Source organism: Panthera pardus, unplaced genomic scaffold (assembly GCF_024362965.1).
Source record: "Panthera pardus isolate Hobbes unplaced genomic scaffold, ASM2436296v1 HiC_scaffold_15, whole genome shotgun sequence".
Classification (NCBI taxonomy): Eukaryota; Metazoa; Chordata; class Mammalia; order Carnivora; family Felidae; genus Panthera; species Panthera pardus.
In genome coordinates, this window is record NW_026526710.1 from 57,813,136 (window position 1) to 57,837,203 (window position 24,068).

Here is a 24,068-nt window from a genome sequence, read left to right on the forward strand (position 1 = left end):
GACCATTTGTTTGAAATCAGTGAGGATCAAGTGATAGGCAGTTTTGAAAGAACAAAACTAGAAGCTTCTTTAATGGGATTTAAAGGACAGATAAAACATACAACATGGAGGAGGCAGAAAAGGCCCTAGAAACATTGACTTCATTGCCTTGCCATACCCTGGTCCACAAAGTAGCCTAGCCTAGCCCAAGACCTATCCTCTGTGCACACTTTTCTTCTATTTAGCCTCTTCTATATTTACCCAATTCTCTCCTTTCTGAAGGTCCCAGACACTATCATCATTTTATTTGTCTCTGAAGAGCTTCTTTTAGCCATTCTAAAAGCTGGACATAAAACATATGTTAGCAACAAATTATCTTCCTTTCCTGTCATCTGAGAATGGGTTTCTTTCCCTTTCATTCCTACAGGGTCATTTCACTTGATATAAGATTTGGGTTGCCACTTCATTTCTCTCAGTATTTAAAAAATGTTGTGCCGCTTCCCTCTGGTCTCCTTGGTTTCACATGAGACATCTTCTGTCATTTAAATTGGTTTTCCTTTTATTGTTAATGCATTTCTCTCTGGTTGCTTTAAAGATTTTTTTCTCTTTGTTTTCAGTTTAATCATGATGTGTCTTAATATAGATTTCTTTGGGCTTATCCTGTTTATACTTCTCTCAGCTTCTTGTATCTGTATGTTTATGCATTTCACCCAATTTGAGAAATTTTCTACAATAACTTCTCTGAATAATTTTTCAGTCTTTGCTCTCCTTTCCTTCTGGGACTTTGGTAAAATGAATATTAGATCTTTTGTCATTATGCCATAGGATGTTGACACTCTGTTCGTTCTCTCTCTCTCTCTCTCTCTCTCTCTCTCATGTAGTTGACACACAACATTAGGTTAGTTTCAGGTTTAAAACATCATGATTCAGCAGCTCTCTACATTATGCAGCCACAAGCATGGCTACCATCTGTCACCATACAACACTAGTACAATACCATTCACTATATTCCTTATTCTGTACCTTTCATCCTCATGACTTACTCATTCCATAACTGGAAACCTGTTCCTCCCAGTTCCCTTCACGCATTTTGCCTATCTCCCCACCCCCTTCCCTGTCACAACCATTAGTTTGTTCTCTGTATTTATGGGTCTGTTTCTTTTTGTTGTTGTTGTTTCTTTGTTTTTATTTTTAGATTCCACATATAAGTGAAGTCAAATGCTATTTGTCTCTCTCTGTCTTACCTATTTCACTGAGCATAGTACCCTGAAGGTCCATCCATGTTCTCCCAAATGGCAAGATCTCATTCTTTTTTTTTATGGCCTAGTATTTTTCCTTTGTGTGTGTGTGTGTGCACATGAGTGTGCACTTTATCCTTTCACCTGTTGGTGGACACTTAAGTTGTTTCCATATTTTGCCTATTAGAAATGATACTGCTAGGGGCACATGTACCCCAATGTTTACAGCAGTGCTTTCAAAAATAGCCAAATTATTTTTGGCTAAATGTCCATCAACTGATAAATGGATAAAGAAGATGTGGTTTATATGTACAATGGAATACTACTTGGCAATAAGGAAGAATGAAATCTGGCCATTTGCAGCAATGTGGGTGGAACTGGAGGGTATTATGCTAAGTGAAATAAGTCAGTCAGAGAAAGACAGATAGCATATGTTTTCACTCATATGTGGATCTTGAGAAACTTAACAGAAGACCGGGGGGGAAGGGGAAGGGGAGAAAAAAAGTTACAGAGAGGGAGGGAGGCAAACCTTAAGAGACTCTTAAATACAGAGAACAAACGGAGGGTTGGTGGGGAGTGGTGCAGAGGGAAAAGTGGGTGATGGGCACTGAGGAGGGCACTTGTTGAGATGAGCACTGGGTGTTGTGTGTTGTTGTTGTTTATTTGACAATAGATTATATTTTTAAAGAAATGATGCTGCTATAAACATAGAGGTACATATATATTTTTGAATTAGTGTTTTCATTTTCTTTGGGTAAATACCCAGTAGTGAAATTTACTGGATCATATAATATTCCTATTTCTCATTTTTAATTGTTTGAGCCTCCATACTGTTTTTCTACAGTGGTTGTACCAGTTTGCATTCTCACCCACAGTGTGTGAGAGTTCCCTTTTCTCTTTGCCAGCACTTGTTATATCCTGTCTGTCTGATACTAGCCATTCTGACTGGTGTGAGGTGATATCTCATTGTAGTTTTAATTGGAATTTCCCTGATGATTAGTGATGTTGAGCATCTTTTCATGTGTTTGGTGTCCATCTGTGTTTCTTCTTTGGAAAAATGTCTATTTGGGGCACCTGGGTGGCTCAGTTAGTTCTATGTCCAATTCTTGATTTTAGCTCTATCCCAGGGTCATGGGATAGAACCCCATGTTGTGCTCTGCATGGAGAGTGGAGTCTGCTTAAGATTCTCTCTCTCCCTCTGCCCCTCCCCCACTCACACACACTCTCTCTCTAAAATAAAAAAGAATGAAAGAAAATAAAAATTTCTATTCAAATCCTCTGCCAGGTTTAATGGGATTATTTGTTTTTTTGATGTTGTGTAAGTTTTTTTTAATATATTTTGGATACTAACCCTTTATTGATATATTATTTGCAAATATCTTCTCCCATTCAGTAGATTGCCTTTTTGTTTTGTTGATCATTTCCTTCACTGTGCAGAAAAGACTGTTCATTTTTATTTCAGTATTCTGTTTGGATTATATGAATTCTATTGATATGTTTTCATATTTACTAATTCTATCCTCTGTCATCTCCATTCTACTTTTGAGGTCATTTAATGAGGTTGTTTTTTTTTTTTAATTTCAGTTATTGTATTTTTCAGTTCTGTACTTCCCATTTGGTTCTTTTTCAAAATTTTTTATTTCTTTGCTATATTTTCTATTTTTTTCATTTGTTTCAAGAGAATTCATTACTGACTGTTGAAGAAATTTTATGAAAGCTGCTTTAAAATAGTTTTCATATAATTTCAACATCTGAGTCATCATGGTATTGGCATCAATTGATTGTCTTATTCAGATCATGGTTTTCCTTGTTTTTGGTATGACAAATGACTTATTTTATCCTGAACATTTTAATTTTCTTGATAGAAGATTGTTGATCCCACTTAATTTCCTATTTCAGATAGTTGTGCTGCTTAGGTACAGTATAGGTACTGTTCTACTTTTATAGGCTTTAGTTCCAATGACAGTTTACAGATTCCAATGTTAATTTGCTTTGCTTCATTATTCTGGTAGTGCTGGGACTTAGTCTCTGCTGGTGCTATATGCATAGACAAAAGGCACTCCTCTTCTATCACTAATCCCTATTCTGGGTAAGCAAGAGGGCAGAAGCCACTGAGCCTGGGTCTCCCTATGTCACTAGGTAGAGGGAAGAGAAGAAGGACTATACTGATGCTGTCACTTCCAGATCAGATTGACACCTAGTGCCCCACTTGTGGGTGCTGTAGTGTTTTGAAGTTTTGCTGTAGCCCATTGGTAATGGTGGTCCTCTACCCACATTGCCCTGGTTCCAAAGTAGAGATGTGATGTCCTGGAGTTTCCTACTACCAGTGGATCAAATTGCTGCAAGACCAAGTTGTAAAGTAGAAGCTTATACAGTTTGGGTCCTACTTCTGGTGCTGTTGCTGGCTGATTGGCAATTGCTGGGACCTTGGTTATGAATCAGGGCCTGGGACTCCCCATTATGTCTCTTTTGGACTTTTTTTTCTCCATCTTTTGGCCAGAGAGAGCATACTTTTCTTTCTCTTTCCCTCATTTCTCCTTTCATACATCATCTTCCCTCCTCCCTCCTCCCTTCTCCCTTCCTTCTTCCCTTCTTTCTTCTCTCCCCTCCATCTCCTCCCCTCCTCTCCCCTCTCTTCCTTTTCTATTTTCCTCCCTCCCTCCCTCCCTCCCTCCCTCCCTTCCTTCCTTCCTTCCTCCCGTCAGTCTTCTCCAGCACATAGTCTGGGAATATATAAGAAATAATAGAGACTCTAGAAACTTATAATGTCATCTCTTAGTTTTTGAGGTTTCTAGGTGGTCTCCTCTTCCAGTTTTCAGAATTATCATTGTTTGATGAAGAATTTCAAGGGAGAGAATCAGGAAATAGTAAGTCTATGCCCTATTTTGGAAACAGCAGTCTCCCTAAATTCACTTTAATCAGTACATGTTTGCTGGGAACTTTGGGTTTGTTTCTGAAATTTCTGTGATCATCCATACAGATGACTATTGATGGTTTATATAATAGCCAATAAGGGGTAACAGCAACCCCCTACTTGTCTCTTCCATGGTGTATTCAAAAAAAAATCTGATTCAGGCCCTTTTTCTGAATGATAAGGGCTAATAAAGGAAATTGAAATAAGAAATAGGAGGAGCCTAAGATTCTAAGCTGGGAGCCTCAAACTTGTTTTGAAAATGTATATTTACTGCATCCCTAGTCAGGGGTTAGTTTTATAGGACAAATAACCTGAACTTTGTGAGAATCACTATGTTCTTTATCATGTACTTTGTTTACTTTTGTTTTCTGTTCTCCTTCTGAGTTCCAAAGGGATAAAGCTCTCTTGGAAAATATGAACCCATTTAGGGTACATTAGATTAGGGAACTAGAAAAAGAAACATAAAAACAAGACATATAATGAAAGATCACAATATTTGTTCACTTTCCTTCCTTTTACTGAGATTAACAACAGGGTCAAACTAGAGGCTCAGAAAAACTTTGAGGAAAAAAATAAGCTTTGTTGCCTTGTTTCTCACAGATGTGATGTATCCTCACCACATTCATTTTCCTTGGGCACAACCTCTTAAGGGCTGATGATCTTCTTACTTTGTAACAAGAGTCTCCAGTTATTGGGCAAACACATCCTGTTTTCTACTAATGAAGTTTGATACCTTCATCTTCCGTGATCTCTACGAACTTGATTAGCTTCTCAATTAACAATAAAACACAGTACAACAAAATAACCTTAATCGATTCCTATAAATTGTGTTCTGAATGTCCAAGGAGTGACATTAATGAATTGGGATGAGGTGCAGAAATCAAGATGTCATAATAGGCATTAGACTGATGTGTGGGAATACCAGCATATTAGGGAACACTATAAGGATGTTCAATGAAATCGTGACATGCATTAGCCATACTTTCCTGGATATAGTTGAAAGAATCCTGAAGAATGAATAAATTCCTTGGTCTGTTCAGAGAAGGGCTTTATAAACTTCAATGTGAAGAAGAGGAAAGAATGTATGGTCATTGCTATAAAAATGACAGCATCACATGTTCCAGAGGGTGACCAGTTTTCAAAAATTTTTATTCAGCCCTGAGTAAATTATAGGTATTCAATTAGATAATTTCTGATAAAATGGAGTTATGGTATTTTATTCTCTTCCCAATCTATTCTCCAGAGCCAGAATTACTATTTTACAAGGCAAATAATTTATAATTCATCTGTTTAAATCTTTTTAACAGGATCTCATTTTTCATAGGATAAAGAGCAAACTCATAACTCTCACCCTGAACAGACCTGCATGGTCTTATTCCCAATTTCTCCTCCTGTCTACTCATATCATAGAACTCTTTTCCATCCCTGCTATGCCAATCATCCATACTCACCATGAATCCACTAGCCTTGGGGCTGATGTGCATGCTACTCTTGATGCCCAGAACACCTTAACATCATCCCTCTCCCCTTGGCCTAAATAAATGGTGCTTCTCCTTGGTACCCCAAGCCAATCTTCATGTCTTCAGAGAAGTCCTCACCTACTAAAATTCCCCTACTAATGGACAATATTTTCACTCCATAGCTTCCCATTATAGTATTGGTTATAGTCCCAATTTTAAAATTACAAATCTAAATAGTTCATTGCTCTGTTTCTTCTTTAATTTTTTTTTAATGTTCATTTATTCTTTGAGAAAGAAAGAGAGAGAAAGAGAGAGCATGACCAGGGGAGTGGCAGAGAGAGGGAGACACAAAATCTGAAGCAGGCTCTAGGCTCCGAACTGTCAGCACTGAGCCCAATGCGGGACTTGAACTCACAAACCGCGAGATCATGACCTGAGCGGAAGTCAGACGCTTAACTGACTGAGCCACCCAGGCGCCCCTCTTCTTTAGACTATAAGCTCCAAGAGTCCAAGGGCCAACCCTGTTTTTGTATAATTATATCCCCAGAGCTTAGTTCAGTACTTGACAGAGTAGGTACTCAAGAAGTATTTTTCAATGTATATTTGAATGGTTTGGTTTATTATGTGATTACTGAGAAGTTAATTTAAAAAATGCCAAGCAAGGTGTGCTGTATACAACAGGAGCTCAAAAATATTAAGTGAACAAATACAGGAATAAATGAATGTTGAGTGGATTAACATGCATGAATATATGTCAGTGAGTTAGCTATTTGCAAATTAGTGGATCATCTATCATTTTAGTTTGACTTTTTTGGTCCTATATTTATGTCTATAGAGTTCTTCTTTCCTCTCAATGACAGAAGGAAGGATACAAATAATTTCTATTATTAACCTATAAAAAACCTAATAAATTCACAGGTTATGCTATAAAATAAATTACGTGGGGCACCTCGCTGGCTCAGCTGGTTACGTGTCCGACTCTTGATTTTGGCTCAAGTGATGATCTCATGGTTGTAAGATCTAGCCCGACATCGGGCTCTGTGGTGGGTGTGGAGCCTTGAGGTTCTCTCTCTCCCTTTCCCTCTGCTCCTCCCCTGCTCATGCTCTTTGTCTCTGGAAAGCAAGGGAGGGAGGGAAGAAGAGAGGGAGGAAGGAAGAGGAAAGAAAACAACGTATGCCAAAGGCCAAGATAAACCATTCAAAGACTATCCTTTTTGTGTCCTGGTCTCATCTCCATGTTATGTGGCAACTGATTAGCTCTCAGAAAGGTGAAGGACTTAAGTGAACAAAAGTTATAGTCTATGTGTGATTTAGGCACGATGTGAACAGAGAACTTTTGCATGTGTAATTCATAGTAGTTTTGAGCTTTTCAGGTGTCTCCAGGGCAGTGGCACACCGATAGTGTTTTTATTCATCTCTTTACCTCTTCTGCACATAAACATACACTCTAATTGCTGTAAGTCCGGCACTTCTCAATAATGATACATTTTAAATCTTTGGTAAATTCCCCTTAGTTGACATGCTTGCTCCCTTGTCTAAAGCACTATCCAAAGGATGACTTACAATAGCATTGCTCTCAGTGTCCTATTGGCCTAAGCTAAAAAAGGAGGTAAACAGTCCTCATATTTCATAGATTTTAAAGAGACACTGTGGATCTATTCTGGAAACCACCTTTTTTTTCATTTATTTATTAGCGGGTTTTAATTACACCTCTAGAGAAAGCTGAATGATACCCAAATTGCAACATAGACAGTCCACAGAATAAATTGTTGTTGTGATCTTAGTGGCATGCTGGGCACATCAAAAGAATTTTTTCCTTCTTTTGAGATAATTTTTACTAAAAATGGAACATATAATAACCTAAAGTTATTCTAGCAGAAATTGGTGTCTGGAGTTGCTGACACCTCATGAGCCTGAAGTTGTCACATATCTCTTCCCTCTCTGTCTCTTCCTTGAGAGACCAGAAAACATTAAAGGGACAGGCATTTTCATATTGGTTTTTAGCCTTTTTGGTCCCTAAAGGGCATTGAGGGGCACTAAAAGGATCACCAGAATGAAGGTGAAGAGGCCTGGCTGACCTTGCATGCCTGCAGGCTTCTCTTTGCTCTAAACCTCAGTTTCCTCTCCTATAGGAGGGAACCAGGTTATCAGGATTTTTATGGTTGCTTGAAACACTAGTATTTAATTGATTAATTAACTGACTTATTTTTATTTAACTTTTTTGGGGGAACAAAGGTTATTTACTACAGAATATATTTTTTAAATGAATTGGATACATATGTCACAGATATTAGAACTTTGTGCCTATTTTTTACAGGGCTGAAATGTTGATTTATTGATGTCCTTTCTTATCCATACAGTTTCATAATTTACACTAGTATGTTGAAAGGAGAGGGTTACACCAAATTATCTTGATATGTAATGGAATATTAGAGGCAGAACAGGACTGAAGCAAAAGGTCAAACGAAGTAGGATACAGTGTGAGTTTTCTGTACATTCTGTACATTCTTACTCCCAGCTTTGATGGACAGCATCCCTTTAATTTCTGCATGATCCTATCACCTTGCTGTTTGCATTGTTCTATCCTGTACATCCCCCACTTTTAGGTACAGTAGGCTACGTGGACCTGCTATCCCCTAAATGATGCATGGTCTAGGTGCTCTTCTTCACCCATAAAAATTCACACATTCTTTGTCCTTTCCATCATAGGCCCCTCTGCTCTGCTGTTAAAAGTAGCAATCATAGGACAAATATATTTATGTCATTGATATTTTAATGAGAAATTTTCTACTTTCTTAAATTTACGTTTATAGTGGATCTATGGCCCGAATAAAATGATGGCACTTTGACATCTAACCCTGGATAGAAACTCTAATGGGAAAATCTCAAGCAAAGCTCAAGTGTTCAAGTGCAAGCTGACAGTAGAGGATTTAGGTGAGGTAGGTTTTAGTACATCTTCTAGTACCATGTAAAGACCCAAACCAGAAGAACTACAACTTCAATTTATATAAAGATGGTCAGAAGACTTATTCTTAGATATTACATGTGTGATGGGGAACACTCTGTTTTGAAATATTTTAAAATATATTTTACCTTAAAATTTTGCCAGATCCATGGCTTTTTAAAAAAATATGTAACGTCTTTATTGAGATGGGTTCCCATATTTTAAAGCAGTGTATTTTGGTGCTTTAAAAGCAGAAGAATAGAAGCCACCTATAACAAGCAAATCATTTCTCATCTTGGACTATTAAATTCTGTTTTCTTGTTTATTTTACATGCCAGCATGTTGTTAAAAAATTACTTAGAGAAAAGAAAAACATGCAGCCTACTCCAAGCAGATGGCCTGCAGAAAAGAGATACTAAAAAGCAAATGGACTATACATCGAGATCCTCTTCCTAATTCTGCACCCTAGGTCCCTCAGGCTGACTAATGGTGGGGGATTCCCTACAGTCAACCACAGGGAAATTTCAGAACTTGGGCTAGTAACCCAAGTCCCATGGTCATGGGCACACTTATTGTTTACAGCTGATAGAACACATTCTCATTGATCTATGCATATATATCACTTTTGCTCATTAATACTAGGAGTAAACTAGATTCCTTGTGGGCAGCCCCACATGAACTAGACAGAGGTGGGGGGCAGAGTTGCAAAGCTTTACTGAGGCAGCACTCGGGAATCCCCATGGCCTGTGTGTGGCATGAAAGCTATCCCAAAGAGAGGCACAGGTGCTGATAGAGGTGCCTGAAGGAGACGTGGGGTCAGAATAAAGGCACCATGTTGGGAAGGACCTTTAGACCCAAAAGCAAAGAGCAATTTCATGGACACTAGCAGAAAGTGCTTATTTGTCATGGCCCAACTTGCCTACCTTCAACATGCCACTGAGTCAACGAGTCCAGTAACAGAATCAGATAGTTGCCATGACTTGGGGGGTGGGGACGAAATGGGGAATTACTAATGAAAGGCCATAAAGTTTCAAGCTGATGAATAAGTTCTAGAGATCTGATGTACAACATTGTACCTCTGGTCACCAATAATGTACAATTAAAAATTTATTGAGAGTGTAGATCTCATGTCAAGTGGGGTTTTTTTGACAATTATGACAATTTTATGACAATAAAATAAAATTGGGAAAAAAAAGAACTTGGCCAGACCTTTGTACATGGATTTTGTATCATGTGACTTTACTGAATTCACTTCAGTTCTAGTACTTTTTTGGTGGAGTCTTTAGTGTTTTCTCTATATAGTATCATGTCATCTGCTAATACTGAGAGTTTTAGTTCTTCCTTACCAATTTGGTAATTTTTATTTGTGTTGTCTGATTGCTGTTGCTAGGACTTCCAGTACTGTGTTGAATAAAAGTGGTAAGAGTGGACATCCTTGTCTTGTTCCTGACCTTAGGAATGATGGGTATGATGTTAGCTGTGGATTTTTCATGTAAAGCCTTTATTATGTTGAGGTATGTTCTCTCTAAACGTATATTGTTGAGGGTTTTTATCATGAATGCATGTTGTACTTTGTTGGATGCTTTTTCTGCATCTATTGAAATGATCATAGGGTTTTTACCCTTTCTCTTATTGATGTGATGTATCATGTTAACTGTTCTGCAAATATTGAACCATCCATGCATCCTGGGAGTAAATCCCACTTCATTGTGGTGTATGATTTTTTTTTAATGTATGATTGGATTCTGTTTGCTAATGTTTTGTTGAGGATTTTTACATCTGTATTCATCAAAGATATTGGCCTATAGTTCTCTCTCTCTCTTCTTCTTCTTCTTTTTTTTGTGATACCTTTATCTGGTTTTACTTATCAAGATAATGCTGGCCTCATAGTATCATTTGGAAGTTTTCCTTCCTCTTCCATTTTTTGGAATATTTTGAGAAGAATAGGTATGAGCTCTTCTTTTTTTTAAATTTTTTCAATGTTTATTCATTTTTCAGAGGGGTGGGGGGACAGAGCACAAGCAGGGGAGGGGCAGAGAGATAGGGAGACACAGAATCCGAAGCAGACCTCAGGCTCTGAGCTGTCAGCACATAGCCCCATGAGGGGCTCGAACTCATGAATCGCGAGATCATGACCTGAGGCAAAGTCGGACATCCAACCAACTGAGCCACCCAGCTGCCCCGGTATGAACTCTTCTTTAAATATTTGGTAGAACTCATCTGTAAAGCAATATGGTCCTGGACTTTTGTATGTTGTGAGTTTTTTGATTACTGATTCAGTTTCATTGCTGGTAACCTGTTTGCTCAAGTTTTCTATTTCTCCCTGCTTTAGTTTTGGTAGGTTATGTTTCTAGGAATTTATCCATTTCTTCTAAGTTTTCCAATTTGTTGGCAGACCCTTGCTTAAAAAGATTAAAGAGGATGCAAAGGGTACTGTGGGACTTAGAAGATGAGGAGGGAACTCTACTGCCACAAGGTCCCATAAACCACACCTTTCCCTTGTACACAGATGCAGTTTGATAAAGGAGAATAAACAGGGCAAAAATTTGATAAAACACTGACCTAAGTACACAAGGCAGAGGTTGTATTACTTAGAGATATTTCTTAAATGATTGCCCCATATTAGCATTAAATTACTGCACTGAACTAAAATTTAGTGCCCCCTAACCCCCCCTTCCCACCCACCCCCACCCTCCCGCCCAACTACCCATTAGTCAGGGGCTCTTGAGAAAGAACAGATGAGTTAGAAATAAGCAGCTATTTGTTCCTTACACATCTGAATGTGATGTGTGTAATGTTTGGCCCAAGTGCCCATGTTTTTTTTCCTCACTGGCATTTTCTATAGAAGCTCCCAAGCTCAACTAAACACAAAATATAATATTTTAGACTGCTCTTATATCTGATCTGAGAAATTATTTTATCACAGGGACCTACAAGATATGTTAATGAAAAACACCTAGAAATAGATACATGATACATTTCTAGAGGACAGAAAACTGTATTTAGGATTTCCTAAGTGCCTCATTAAACACGCACTTACACACACCATATATACGTGAGTGTGCTATCTATAAAAGTGCTTAGTGCATAGTAGGCTTTTACTCACTATTTGATAAAATGTGTTGGTGATTACACATTCATCTACAATGGATACAGATGATTATTTTCAAGAGTTTCTTGACCCTTCCTTGGCAATGTAGGCAGGTGTAGTTTGTGGTTTTCTTTTCTGAGCTTTTGAGATTGACTTAGATTTTCTAGTTCCAGTTGGAAGTTTTCAGGGATAATGATCAAAAACAAGATTCTGACATTTTGGTCTTATGCCAGGAGAGTGTGAATCAATAGACCTTGGGCAGAAATATCTAGGTTTTATTCTTCTGGAACATTTCCTTCTGCCCAGTCTTCCAGAAGAAAGAAGGAAGAATGGTTTAAATGAATGTTTGAAGTCTGCCTCAATCTCTGCTTGTGATAACTATCTCAAATTCATGCAGCCCTAGGTGATAATTTACAGACCTTCTTCCTTCCATAGAGTGAAATGGTTAGACCTGGCAAATGTTACCCAATCTAAACCTCACTAAAAATTTCTAAACTATATAAATTATTTATCAGCACTCAAGGAGTATAAAGAAAGTGAAGGAATAAAAGAGATAAAAAATTCTAGAGCCAAAGGCAGTGGAGCTTACAGTAATAAAACTTACAAAGACTCCATCATGTTAGGAAATGCACCAAATACTATTAGTATTCATAGACTGGGCAGTAATCAGGTTTTCAAAGATATAGTTTCATCACCTAAAACTAAGTGCCAAGTACTATGTTTCCTAGATTGCATCTTCTAGCAAACAGAAGAGTCTGGTGGAATATAGTATTCACAGGGTCTTCTCAGGCTTGGAAAAATTCTGGGGGTCAGGGGCTGCAAAGGGAGAAGAATGTACAGAAGGCAAAGAATGTACTAAACCATTTTTAACAAGACAGAAACAGAGTATTAAACATTCAGGACCAAGAAAAGGAGGAAGCAATCAGTTCTCTAGGAATATCTTTATATCATCTCCATGTGTTCTTTTTTAAAATGTGTTTTTCCCCCTAATTATGAATGCCTGAGAATGAAAAGATATAGTGGATTTGGTTTCAGGACACTATGGAATGGGAAAAAAATTGATTAATTTGTGTCCTACACCATGGAATATGAGGGTTGAGGAAAAACCAAAGGAGGGGAGTTGGCAGCAGTTAATTGCATGCCTGGTGCCTTGATCCCTGGGCATAGGAGCAAGAGCAATGAAGTCCATGTGGTTTCGACAAAAGCCTTGGCTCCAAGCAATAAAAGGACCCACAAGTACACTACTAAAGCTGAAATTTTAGTGTGCCAGTTGAAAAATTATGATCTCTAAATTCCTTCCAGTTAACTATGTTACTATATGAAATGCATCTTCTTACCTAATAACGTGTAATCCAACTATTCTTCAGCCAAGTGAGCTTTCCCACTATATGTTAAGCTACCTTGAGTCATTCCTGCATTTTCAGAGATTAACAAATGCTAGGGGCATTGTGAATTAAAAATAATATGTGTTTGAATGCTGTATGTGTACCCTTCATCCTATTTTCTAATTTATGATAAAAACTGCCCCAACACATGAAGATTGGTTGGATGGATTCCAACCCATGTTTAGCTGTTAAATAACAGTTGTCTGTTAAACATTCAGAACTGTTCAAGTTAGGTACTTTCTAAGCTTTAATTGGAATAAACCAAATTATACAGTGGGATCAATGAGTGAATAGACAATTTCATTTTGCATGGTGATCCATTGTAAACAAGTAAGAAAAAGAATCCTCTAACTGGTAGTGTTTCATGGTTCAAGTAAGAAGAGATGGGAAATTAAGCCCATGATAATATAGGGTCTCTGGGTCAAAAAGCCTCTTGCCCTGTAGGTGAAGCAGTCCTAAGAGGGACTCCCACTGAGAGGGAACAGTGTGTCTTTTTATGAATATCTGAACCACCAAGTTCCTATTAGCCTCTCTTCTGGCTACAAGGAAAATATCCTTTTGCCACAGCTCAGTGACTTTACTGTGATAATTTTGCCAAAGCCTAACAGGGCAGAGCCCTGCAAATACCGGGATATTTCCTTTCAGCCCTCCAACAAGCCACAACTGGTTCCTATTATTAATAAATTCCACTAAGGTTTATCTTCACTAAAAAGCACCTAGCCTTCTACAGTTAAGGAAAAACAAGGCTGCAGACTCCTGCTCTGAATTGTTTCCTGAGCTTCTTCATTATTTACTGAGATTCCTGAAATGCAAACAATCAGAGTCTTATCAGGCAAAGGCAGATCCCCTGAGCCTTTTATCATTCTGTCTGCAATTTTGAATTTCCTCTATAACCAGACAGCATACCAAATGAAGCTAGACCTTTAAAGGGAAATGAGGCAATTGGAATGTCAATTTTATTTAGTAATATATTGTAAAAACTTAAACAGCATATCCAGCTGATTGACAAAATCCATCCAACTGTTAAGGGCAAAACAAAACTATCTCAAGAGGTACAGTTATGCAGATCTTGCTTTTACCTATAGGCAGATATTTAAAGAGAAGGAGAGAGAGAGACAGAAAATATTGAAGCCAAATGCAACACATGGAATTGTCCAACTGATAAAATTCAGAAAGAGAATAAGGGAGTTAGAAGCAAGGATATCATGTCATGCTTTCTTTCTTCTTCTTCAATGAGCCTTTTAACTTCTTCCATAGGCTGTCTTTTCTCTTCAGTTTCTTTTCCATCAAGGATGGCATGGACTCTTTCTTGCGGATTTCCCTCACTAGACCGTGAAAGGCGTCATCAATGCAGAATCTGAGGGCTGCAGAAGTCTCAAAAAAAGCACAGTTATATTCCCTGGCCAGACTCAAGCCTTCTTCTGTAGATACCTAAGGAAAAAATAAATAATATTAAAAAGAAGAAGGGAGGAATGCTTGGATCAAAAACTTTCTAAACCTGAAGAACAAATGAGAAATCAGAATCTGTAAAAGGGAAATTGATTAGAACTTACTAAAAATCAATTCTCCAGATTTCAGTAAAAGGTACCAAAGCACCATGGCCCAAACCATGGCTTTCAAATAAGACTGGTGGGTTTCCAAGTTTCATCTCTCCTGCATTTGAGTTGTGCAAATTCGGATAAGTTTCTTTTACCTTTTGGTCTCAGTTTTCTCATTTGTAATGTAGGATAATCACATCTACCTCAAGGCTTTTTGTTAGTGACATTCTCTATAAAAGGTGCATCATATATGCTGAGTACATATTTAAAACTCTGTAACCACTGTTATAGTCGAGAGGTTCAGTTAAGAATAAGCCAATCTGACGTTGCTGTGAACTTTAAAAACAATCTTCTGGCAAAAGAAAACAAAAGCAAAATGTCACTCATTATGAGATAAGTCTCTGGCCAACCCCTCAGAGCATGGTTAGAGCTTTACAAGTTCTGTGATACTAATCCATGCTGGGGTGCATGTTATTGCAGTGGGTCCTCTAGAGATTGTAAACTGAGTGAGATCAAGAACTATGCCTTATCATCTCTTTAATGTCTCAGACACAGCGCCTAAATCACCATTAGAGAGATTAGAGAAGAGAGGATGATTAATAAAAATACCTGGATTTAATAACTGTGAATTAAGATTCAAACATAAGTGATGGACAAATATTTAAACAGGGGATTATAGGGGTATCTGGGTGGCTCAGTCGGTTGAGCGTCCGACTTCAGCTCAGGTCATGATCTCACAGCTCGTGAGTTCGAGCCCCATGTCGGGCTCTGTGCTGACAGCTCAGAGCCTGGAGCCTGCTTCTGCATCTCCCTCTCTCTCTGCCCCTAACCCACTTGCATTCTGTCTCTCTCAAAAATAAATAAACATTAAAAAAAATAAATTTAAACAGGGGATTATAGGTCACTGTAGCTGTGTGCTAATAATTCTGGTCAAATGTTAGCACTCCCATGAAGCTCTACCAGATTATTCACATTGGCTTGAAGAAAGCAGGAATAAGGCTGCCTTGACTCAATATGTTTTGATGACCTCTATGCCCATACGGATCTATTTATTTATTATTATTATTTTATTTACTTTTTGAGAGAGAAAGAAAGAGAACGTGATTCGGGGAGGGGCAGAGAGAGGGAGAGAGACAGAATGTGAAGCAGGCTCCAGGCTGTGAGCTGTCAGCACAGAGCCTGACACGGGCCTTGAACTCATGAGCCATGAGATCATGACCTGAGCCAAAGTCGGATGCTCAACCGACTGAGCCACTTAGGTGCCCCTTTATTGATCTATTTGTTAAAGTTACTCACATGTCTATATATTTATATGTTCATGTTTCCTGCCAAATGGAAGTATATGGTGAACTAGAGACTCCATCAGCCTGGACACCTGAGGAACTATGACAAGGATAAGGGGAAATAGTGCTCCTGGTTCACCAGGGTGGATATATTCACCAGGCTTAACTAAGGAACTTTGTTATATCCACCAGGGTGGATATATTCACCAGACTTAACTAAGGCAACTTTTAAGCTGATGACATTTTGGAGTTGTTTGTAACCAGAGCATAAGCCACTTTTTCTTAACTGATATACCATATCATACTGCTAATGAATGGTTGAGTTGGTATATAAAAACAGGTCTGATTTCAAAGCCAGGTCCTTTCTGGTCTGTGAAATACCAACCTCACCAAGGGCTTTCATTCCTGCTGGCCAACACCCCAATCCTTTTTCGAGCTCATTTCTATCTTCTAGTAACTCAGGAAACACAGCTAAAACCAACCAGCTAAAGTTATTAAGATTCTGTCTTACCAGCAATTAGACAAAGTCATATATTAACTTGTCTGATTTCCAAGGAATCACAGGTGACAGTCTTACCAAATGTTTTGACACTGCACAGATGCCATTTATTTTTCAGAGTCCTTTAATCGTTTTCCTAACTCAGAAGTTAATGGACACATATTTTATGTGTTTTCTATAGCAACACCACATTATGGTATGATTTTCTAAAATTAATCAGCTTTCATTAGGCTATATATATACAAAAACAGCCTCTCAAAATCTCTGTAGCTTGCAAAAGTGTTTCTTGCTCTCACTGCTTATTAGCAGCTGGAGGGTAGGTAGACTGTGACAGTCAGCTCCAGGCTGTGGTTTGGGATCTGGTTTGTCTCTCTTGTCTTCTTGTTCTAAAACTCAGGCCCAAAGAGCACATCTTATCTGGCATATGATGTTTCCATGACAGAGCAGTGGGCAATTACCTACATCCCAGAGGTCAAAAGACAAATGGAGAAACCTGAAGTCAATGAAGCAGGATGTATACTCAGCTCACAAAGAATTGTAAAGAAATAGAATCTACCAAAACCATTTATATGTAAATGCAGAACCCTATCTAGTTTTAAAAAAAAGTTGGTCTGACAATCTTTTTTTTAACACTTGCAGTTGAAACACTTCGAATATAAAGATATACAGTGAAATTTGAATGGAAATTAATACAAAAAGATTTTATATTGATATAATATCAGAAAAAATAGATAAAAGTTATTACTTAAAAAGATGAATCTATCATGATATTTTACATTTGTTTGTACTAAAAGTCACAGCCTCATTTTGTAAGTGCACAGAACTAAAAATTTTAACTGTTCTCCCTCAGCAATTGAAAGAATATGTAGATAAGTAAGGATGTAGAAAGTTTGAACAAAACACCACACTTTATATAATTTACATATAAGCTGCTCTACCCAACAACTGAAAACTTCATTTTCTTCAAATGAACCTGAAGCATTTATAGATATTGACTATATGCTAAGCTATAAAGTCTCAAAACACTGCAAAGAATCAAAGTCATTGTATATTCCTAAACAAATGGAATAAGCTATAAACTAATTTTTAAAAGAAGAAATCCCCAAATACTTTTGTAAAATAGAATTCTAAATAGTCACTGAGTCAAAAAAGATATTACATGAAAATCACATCACTACTTGTGGGATATCTAATGCTGTGTTCAGAATGATGTTTATAGCACTACATCCATGTTTTAGAAAAGTGGAAATGCTCAAGTTTCATGATCAAAAGCAACCTCAAAAAGTTACCATAAAAATCAGGAAATTAAACTGAAAGGAAGCCAGGGGAAGGAATGATAAAGACAGAAACCAATGAAGTAGTCTTTTCCACTGCATGATTATTTTCTAAGTCCAAAGGTGTTAAATTGATAGACCCCAGGCAAGACAGCTTAAAGGTGGAAAAAGGGTACAAGTAAACAGTATTAAAAATGACAAAGGAGAGGGGCACCTGGTGGCTCCTTTGGTTAAGAGTCCAACTCACAATTCTGGTTCAGGTCATGATCTCATGTTTCAGGAGTTTGAGCCTTAGGTACGGCTCTGTGCTGACCTTGTGGAGCCTGCTTGGGTTTTTTTGCTCCCTCTCTGCCATTGCCCCACTCACACGCACACTCTCCCTCTTAAACTTAAAAAAAAAAAATCATGACAAGGTGGACATCACTACAGATCCTGCAATCTTAAAGAAAGTAATTAGGGAATGTTATATTTGTGTCAAGAAATCTGACAAGTTAGATGGACAAATTCCTAAAACAAAATTTACCAGAACTCAGAACAAGAAGAAACAGAAAATCTCTATTATCCTCTATACCTTATATAAGGAATTAAATATGTAATTAAGACCTTTCCACAATTAAGTCTCTGTGACCAGAAACCTTCTTCAGTGACTATGTATGGATATACTTGCCAAACAACTTCTATAAAAATGTACATATCAGCATTATCACAAATAACAAAAAAAACTAAAAGCAACACAAGTGTTATAAGTGAATTTGATAATTTGTTGTGCATTAATAGAATGGAATACTGTTCAATGCACATGAATGAAATTGCTATATAAAACTTCTATAAATCTTACACAATAGTGTTTAGTGACAGAAATCAAATCTATGAAACGTTTTTGAGAAATGTGACAAAGTACAGATAGTTCCCATATACCCCACATCCAATTTCTCCTCTTGTTACATTAATATGGTACACAATTATACTTTTAGAAAATTGAAACACAAGAAAACTATTCTTTAGTGTTAGGAGATAATATGTAGTTCCTTTGGTGGTTTAAGGTGAGTTCACTTTGTGACAATTTACAAAGTGTATACTTATAATTTGTGTACGTTTTCTGTATGGTACATTAGTGAAAAACTCAAATGTACTATATAATAAGTCCCCCTCTGAATTTGGGGCATCACCATTTCCTCAAGTACAGTAATATTTCTATAGCTAAATATTTTAACATTCACAGTAAACAGGATATATTGAAGACTCAGATCACATCAGATCCTGGTTAGTCACAAAATGAATTAGGTCTGGTCACATTTTGCACACTACATTAAAACCTGTTTATTTTAGTTTCTGAAGTCAGATAACATTATGGACTTACGTTTCTAGTGGGAAGGTTCAATATCACATAGATTATAAATCATCTCAAAGTAATGTGTAATTTCAATAAAAAATACATTCTAAGTTTCAAAAGATTTCAGGATTTGAATGTTACACAGAGATAGTAAAATTCATAGGAAAGAAAATACTTGAATTCTAGTAAGGAGGCGGAGAGAAGAACAATAACAATGTTGGACTCATCCTACTACAGACAGATATCTGTAAATCTGTAGCAGTTCAGGTAGTGGGTTATTAGTTAAGGGCTAGACAGACCAATACAATGTGATGGAGAGTCTAGAAACAAGATTATAAAATATATAGGAGCTTGATATAGCATTGGGTAGCATTCCAAATCAGTGGGGGAAGTGAAGATTCATTCAATGATACCCTACCATTGAGTTATCATCATTTTGGATTATTTTTTATGTATGGATATTATTTCTTCTAGCAAAGATAATTTTTCTTTGGAAAGAGTAGAAGAGGGTTAAAGTCTTTAAATCTGTATATTTTTTTCTTACACATTTGAAAAATATTTTTATACAAACACATTTATGAAATGTTCCCTAATTATAAAACTGTAACTATCACACATCATTGGAAACATCAAAATTCAGTTAAAAGTCCAATGTAATAATCTTAATATGAAAAAAATAGAAAAATCCCATCCATAGATTTGTATTGAAAATGTATAAGCAGGGGCGCCTGGGTGGCTTAGTCGGTTAAGCGGCCGACTTTGGCTCAGGTCATGATCTCACGGTCCGTGAGTTCAAGCCCCGCATCGGGCTCTGTGCTGACAGCTCAGAGCCTGGAGCCTGTTTCAGATTCTGTGTCTCCCTCTCTCTGACCCTCCCCCGTTCATGCTCTGTCTCTCTCTGTCTCAAAAATAAATAAATGTTAAAAAAAAAATTAAAAAAAATAAAAAAGAAAATGTATAAGCAAATGATAGATGACATAACTGCTTATTATATTATTGTAGCCAGTTGAGGTATATTTGACTCTGTAGCTATTCCTTCCTTTGGTAAGTAACACAGTAATCATGAACATGCTATTTCAAAGCATGAAATGTAGTAGTGTAATTCTTAGATTTATTATCAGAATATTAATTCCATGTTACAACTCATTAATTTTCACATTCGTTATAATGAAATCCAAAAGGAAATTAAACTTAGTAAATATTTTATCTATTTATAATTCATTAAAAAATTCACCTAAAGTTTTTATTTTTAAGAAAAATGTTAAAGTGAAAACATACTGTAAAATTCCAACATTTCAATAAATTTGATCTCACATCAATATTGAGAAACCATAATTAGTCATCCCTATATCAGATATTGGAATCAATATACTATAGATTCAATGGAAGAACATGAATCCAAACACGTAAGAAGCAAGTAAGTCCAAAAAACATTTATTTTTACAGATTCTGGGCTTTATGCTTAGTAATTTTTGGTCTGTTTAAAGGCTATAAATATTTCAACAGTATCACCAGGAATAATTTTTAGCCCACTAATGGTTTTTAGTGGTTCAGAACCCGAGTAACATAATAAGAAATAACAGCTTCTATATTAGGCTTCAAAACCAGGATATGTAACATATTCTTCCAATGTTTTATATCTTATCTATATAAATTTTAAGTAATGTTTATTTAATTGGGTAAAGAGAATGTGCATGTTTGCGAGCAGGGGAGGGGGGAAGATGGAGAGAGAGAATCCCAAGCAGCCTCTGTGTTCAGAACAGAGCCTACCACGGGGCTCAATCTCATGAACCTGGGATCATGACCTGAGCTGAAATCAAGAGTCAGATGCTCAACCGACTGAGCTTACAAGGCACCCCTAAATAAAAGATTTTTAAATGATAAATATTCATCCATGCCATACAGTAACTGGCAAGGAAGAAGCACAGTGTTAATAAAAAATTAAGAGTTTTTATTTCCCAGATGAAGAGTTTCAGGCCCATGAAGGGTTAAGCAATGTTTAAGGTCACACACCTGATTAAAACACCCATCAAGTTCTACTCTTGTCCATCAAGTATTGTTTCCAATCCTTGTTATTTCTCATGGTGTCTTTCCAATTTCCTCTGCCAGTATTCCACATATATGTAATTGATTATTCTGATCTGAGGTTTTATAACTTGAGATGATTCTTAAATTACAGATAGCATAGAACATTTTGTATTGCATTTACAGAGAAAGAAAATGCTAAATACAGAAACATAGGGAAAAATAAATGTAGAAAGGTTATTGGGGGTTGGGGAAGTAACAATTGATGCAGATCCCTTTGTACCACCATGCCCCTCAATTGCAAGGCAAGTTTGTGATTAAATGTGCCACCCAGAGGCTTTAGAAAGCACTGGTAGAAAAAAAGGGAATAAAGAAAAATGTTTTATACAAGTAATAGAAAATTTCAATAACCCATGGGAACCATCTTTTTAATATATGTGACCTTTTTCACTGAAGAAGATCACTGTATAATGCACCAGGTACTCACTGAAATGCCATTTCCTATCTTCCCAAGGAGGCATTAGAGCACAGCCACAGCTGCATGGGGGATTGAAGAGACCACTGGGGCATGATGGTGATCACAGCCTGTTCTAGTCCTGGGCCCAGCTGCCAGTGGGAAGTGGCAAGCATGCTGGTCAATTAGAGTTTGAGTCCCAACAATCTGCTGACTTTAGGAGCTTCATTGCGCTTTATTGTAAAGGTACTCAAGGTAATGGTGGTGGTCTAGTCATCTATATAATTCTTAATAATAACCCAGGAGGAAATTCTGATACTGCTTTGCTATATTTGCTAACCTTGAATGAGGAGAGATTGGCATTAGAATGGGTCTGGTTCTTCCAAGAGAAGCTTTACAAGCATAATATCTTTGTGGTTCAGCCTACTGAACTATATCTCTTTGGGATTTGTTTACATTTTTTAATATCTTTCTGTCTTTCAATTCATTGTTACCCATGAAGATAATAATTTTCATTACAGATCTCACATCATCAGTGTAACAGGAATGAGTTTCCTGGAAAATATGGGACCAAAACATCTTATTTGTAAATAAGAAAATAAGAAGGAAAAGTTGCCCAAAATTAGCTTGTTCAGTTTTCATTTTGTTTAGCTGTATAGGTGATTTTGATCAGTTTTAACAATGAGTAGCCTCACCAGTTTGCTTGACCAGCTCTAATGAAAGTAATTTTAATTTGCTTTTTTAATCTGCATGTTATTTTTTTTTTTGCACCTATCTTCCATTTAAAGGTAAGTGCACGGGGCGCCTCGGTGGCTCAGTCGGTTAAGCGTGCGACTTTGGCTCAGGTCATGATCTCGTGGTTCGTGAGTTCGAGCCCCGCATTGGGCTCTGTGCTGACAGCTCAGAGCCTGGAGCCTGTTTCAGATTCTGTGTCTCCCTCTCTCTCTCTGACCCTCCCCCGTTCATGCTCTGTCTCTCTCTGTCTCAAAAATAAATAAACGTTAAAAAAAATTTAAATAAATAAATAAATAAAGGTAAGTGCAATTTTGATTGGGATTGCATTGAATGTGTAGATTACTTTGGGTAGTACTGACATTTTAACAATATTTATTCTTCCCATCCATGAGCATGGAATGTTTTTCCATTTCTTTGTATCTTCTTCAATTTCCTTCATAAGCTTTCTATAGTTTTCAGCATACAGATCTTTTACATCTTTGGTTAGCTTTATTCCTAGGTATTTTATGATTCTTGGTGCAATTGTGAATGGGATCAGTTTCTTTATTTGTCTTTCTGTTGCTTCATTACTAGTATATAAGAATGCAGCTGATTTCTGTACATTAATTTTGTATCCTATGACTTTGCTGAACTCATGTATCAGTTCTAGCAGACTTTTGGTGGAGTCTATCGGATCTTCCATGTATAATATCATGTCATCTGCAAAAAGTGAAAGCTTGACTTCATCTTTGCCAATTTTGATGCCTTTGATTTCCTTTTGTTGTCTGATTGCTGATGCTAGAACTTCCAACACTATGTTAAAGAACAGCGGTGAGAGTGGACATCCCTGTTGTGTTCCTGATCTCAGGGAAAAAGCTCTCAGTTTTTCCCCATCGAGGATGATGTTAGCTGTGGGCTTTTCATAAATGGCTTTTATGATCTTTAAGTATGTTCCTTCTATCCCGACTTTATCGAGGGTTTTTATTAAAAAACGTTGCTGAATTTTGTCAAAGGCCTTTTCTGCATCGATTGACAAGATTATATGGTTCTTATCTTTTCTTTTATTAATGTGATGTATCACGTTGATTGATTTGCGAATGTTGAACCAGCCCTGCAGCCCAGGAAGGAATCCACTTGATCATGGTGAGTAATTCTTTTTTATATGCTGTTGCATTCGATTTGCTAGTATCTTGTTGAGAATTTTTGCATCCATATTCATCAGGGATATTGGCCTGTAGTTCTCTTTTTTTGGTGGATCTCTGTATGGTTTGGGAATCAAAGTAATGCTGGCTTCATAGAATGAGTCTGGAAGTTTTCCCTCCTTTTCTATTTTTTGTAACAGCTTGAAAGAGCCTAAATGGCCATCAGCTGATGAATGAATAAAGAAATTGTGGTTTATATATACATTGGAATACTACTTGGCAATGAGAAAGAATGAAATATGGCCTTTTGTAGCAATGTGGATGGAAGTGGAGAGTGTTATGCTAAGTAAAATAAGTCATACAGAGAAAGACAGATATCATATGTTTTCACTCTTATGTGGATCCTGAGAAACTCAACAGAGGACCATGGGGGAGGGGAAGGGGAAAAAAAAGGAGGGAGGGAGGGAGGGAGCCAAACCATAAGAGACTCTTAAAAATTGAGAATAAACCAAGGGTTGTTGGGGGGTGGGAGGGAGGGGAAAGTGGGTGATGGGCATTGAGGAGGGCACCTGTTGGGATGAGCACTGGGTGTTGTATGGAAACCAATTTGACAATAAATTTCATAATAAATGAATGAATGAATGAATGAATGTAAGTGCATATATGTCATCTCAAACTCTTTGCAGGGAAAAACAAAACAAAGCAAAGCACCAGGAAGAATTTCCCACCTTCAGCTGCAATCACTGACATGTGAGAAACTCATTCTTTCTAATTTTCATTACAGTGTAACGTACA

General features: G+C 37.2%; 1 protein-coding gene across 1 annotated transcript in view; it reads right to left on the reverse strand.

Annotated features, from left to right (window-relative positions):
- Positions 1 to 13,945: 13,945 nt before the first annotated feature.
- The window catches only part of RIT2 (Ras like without CAAX 2), a 371,092-nt gene continuing 360,969 nt past the window's right edge, over positions 13,946 to 24,068 (reverse strand). Inside the window, exon 5 of the mRNA XM_053902650.1 lies at positions 13,946 to 14,442. Within this exon, the coding sequence (XP_053758625.1) occupies positions 14,215 to 14,442 (228 nt within the window). The 3' untranslated portion in view covers positions 13,946 to 14,214. The remainder of the gene's footprint in view (positions 14,443 to 24,068) is intronic.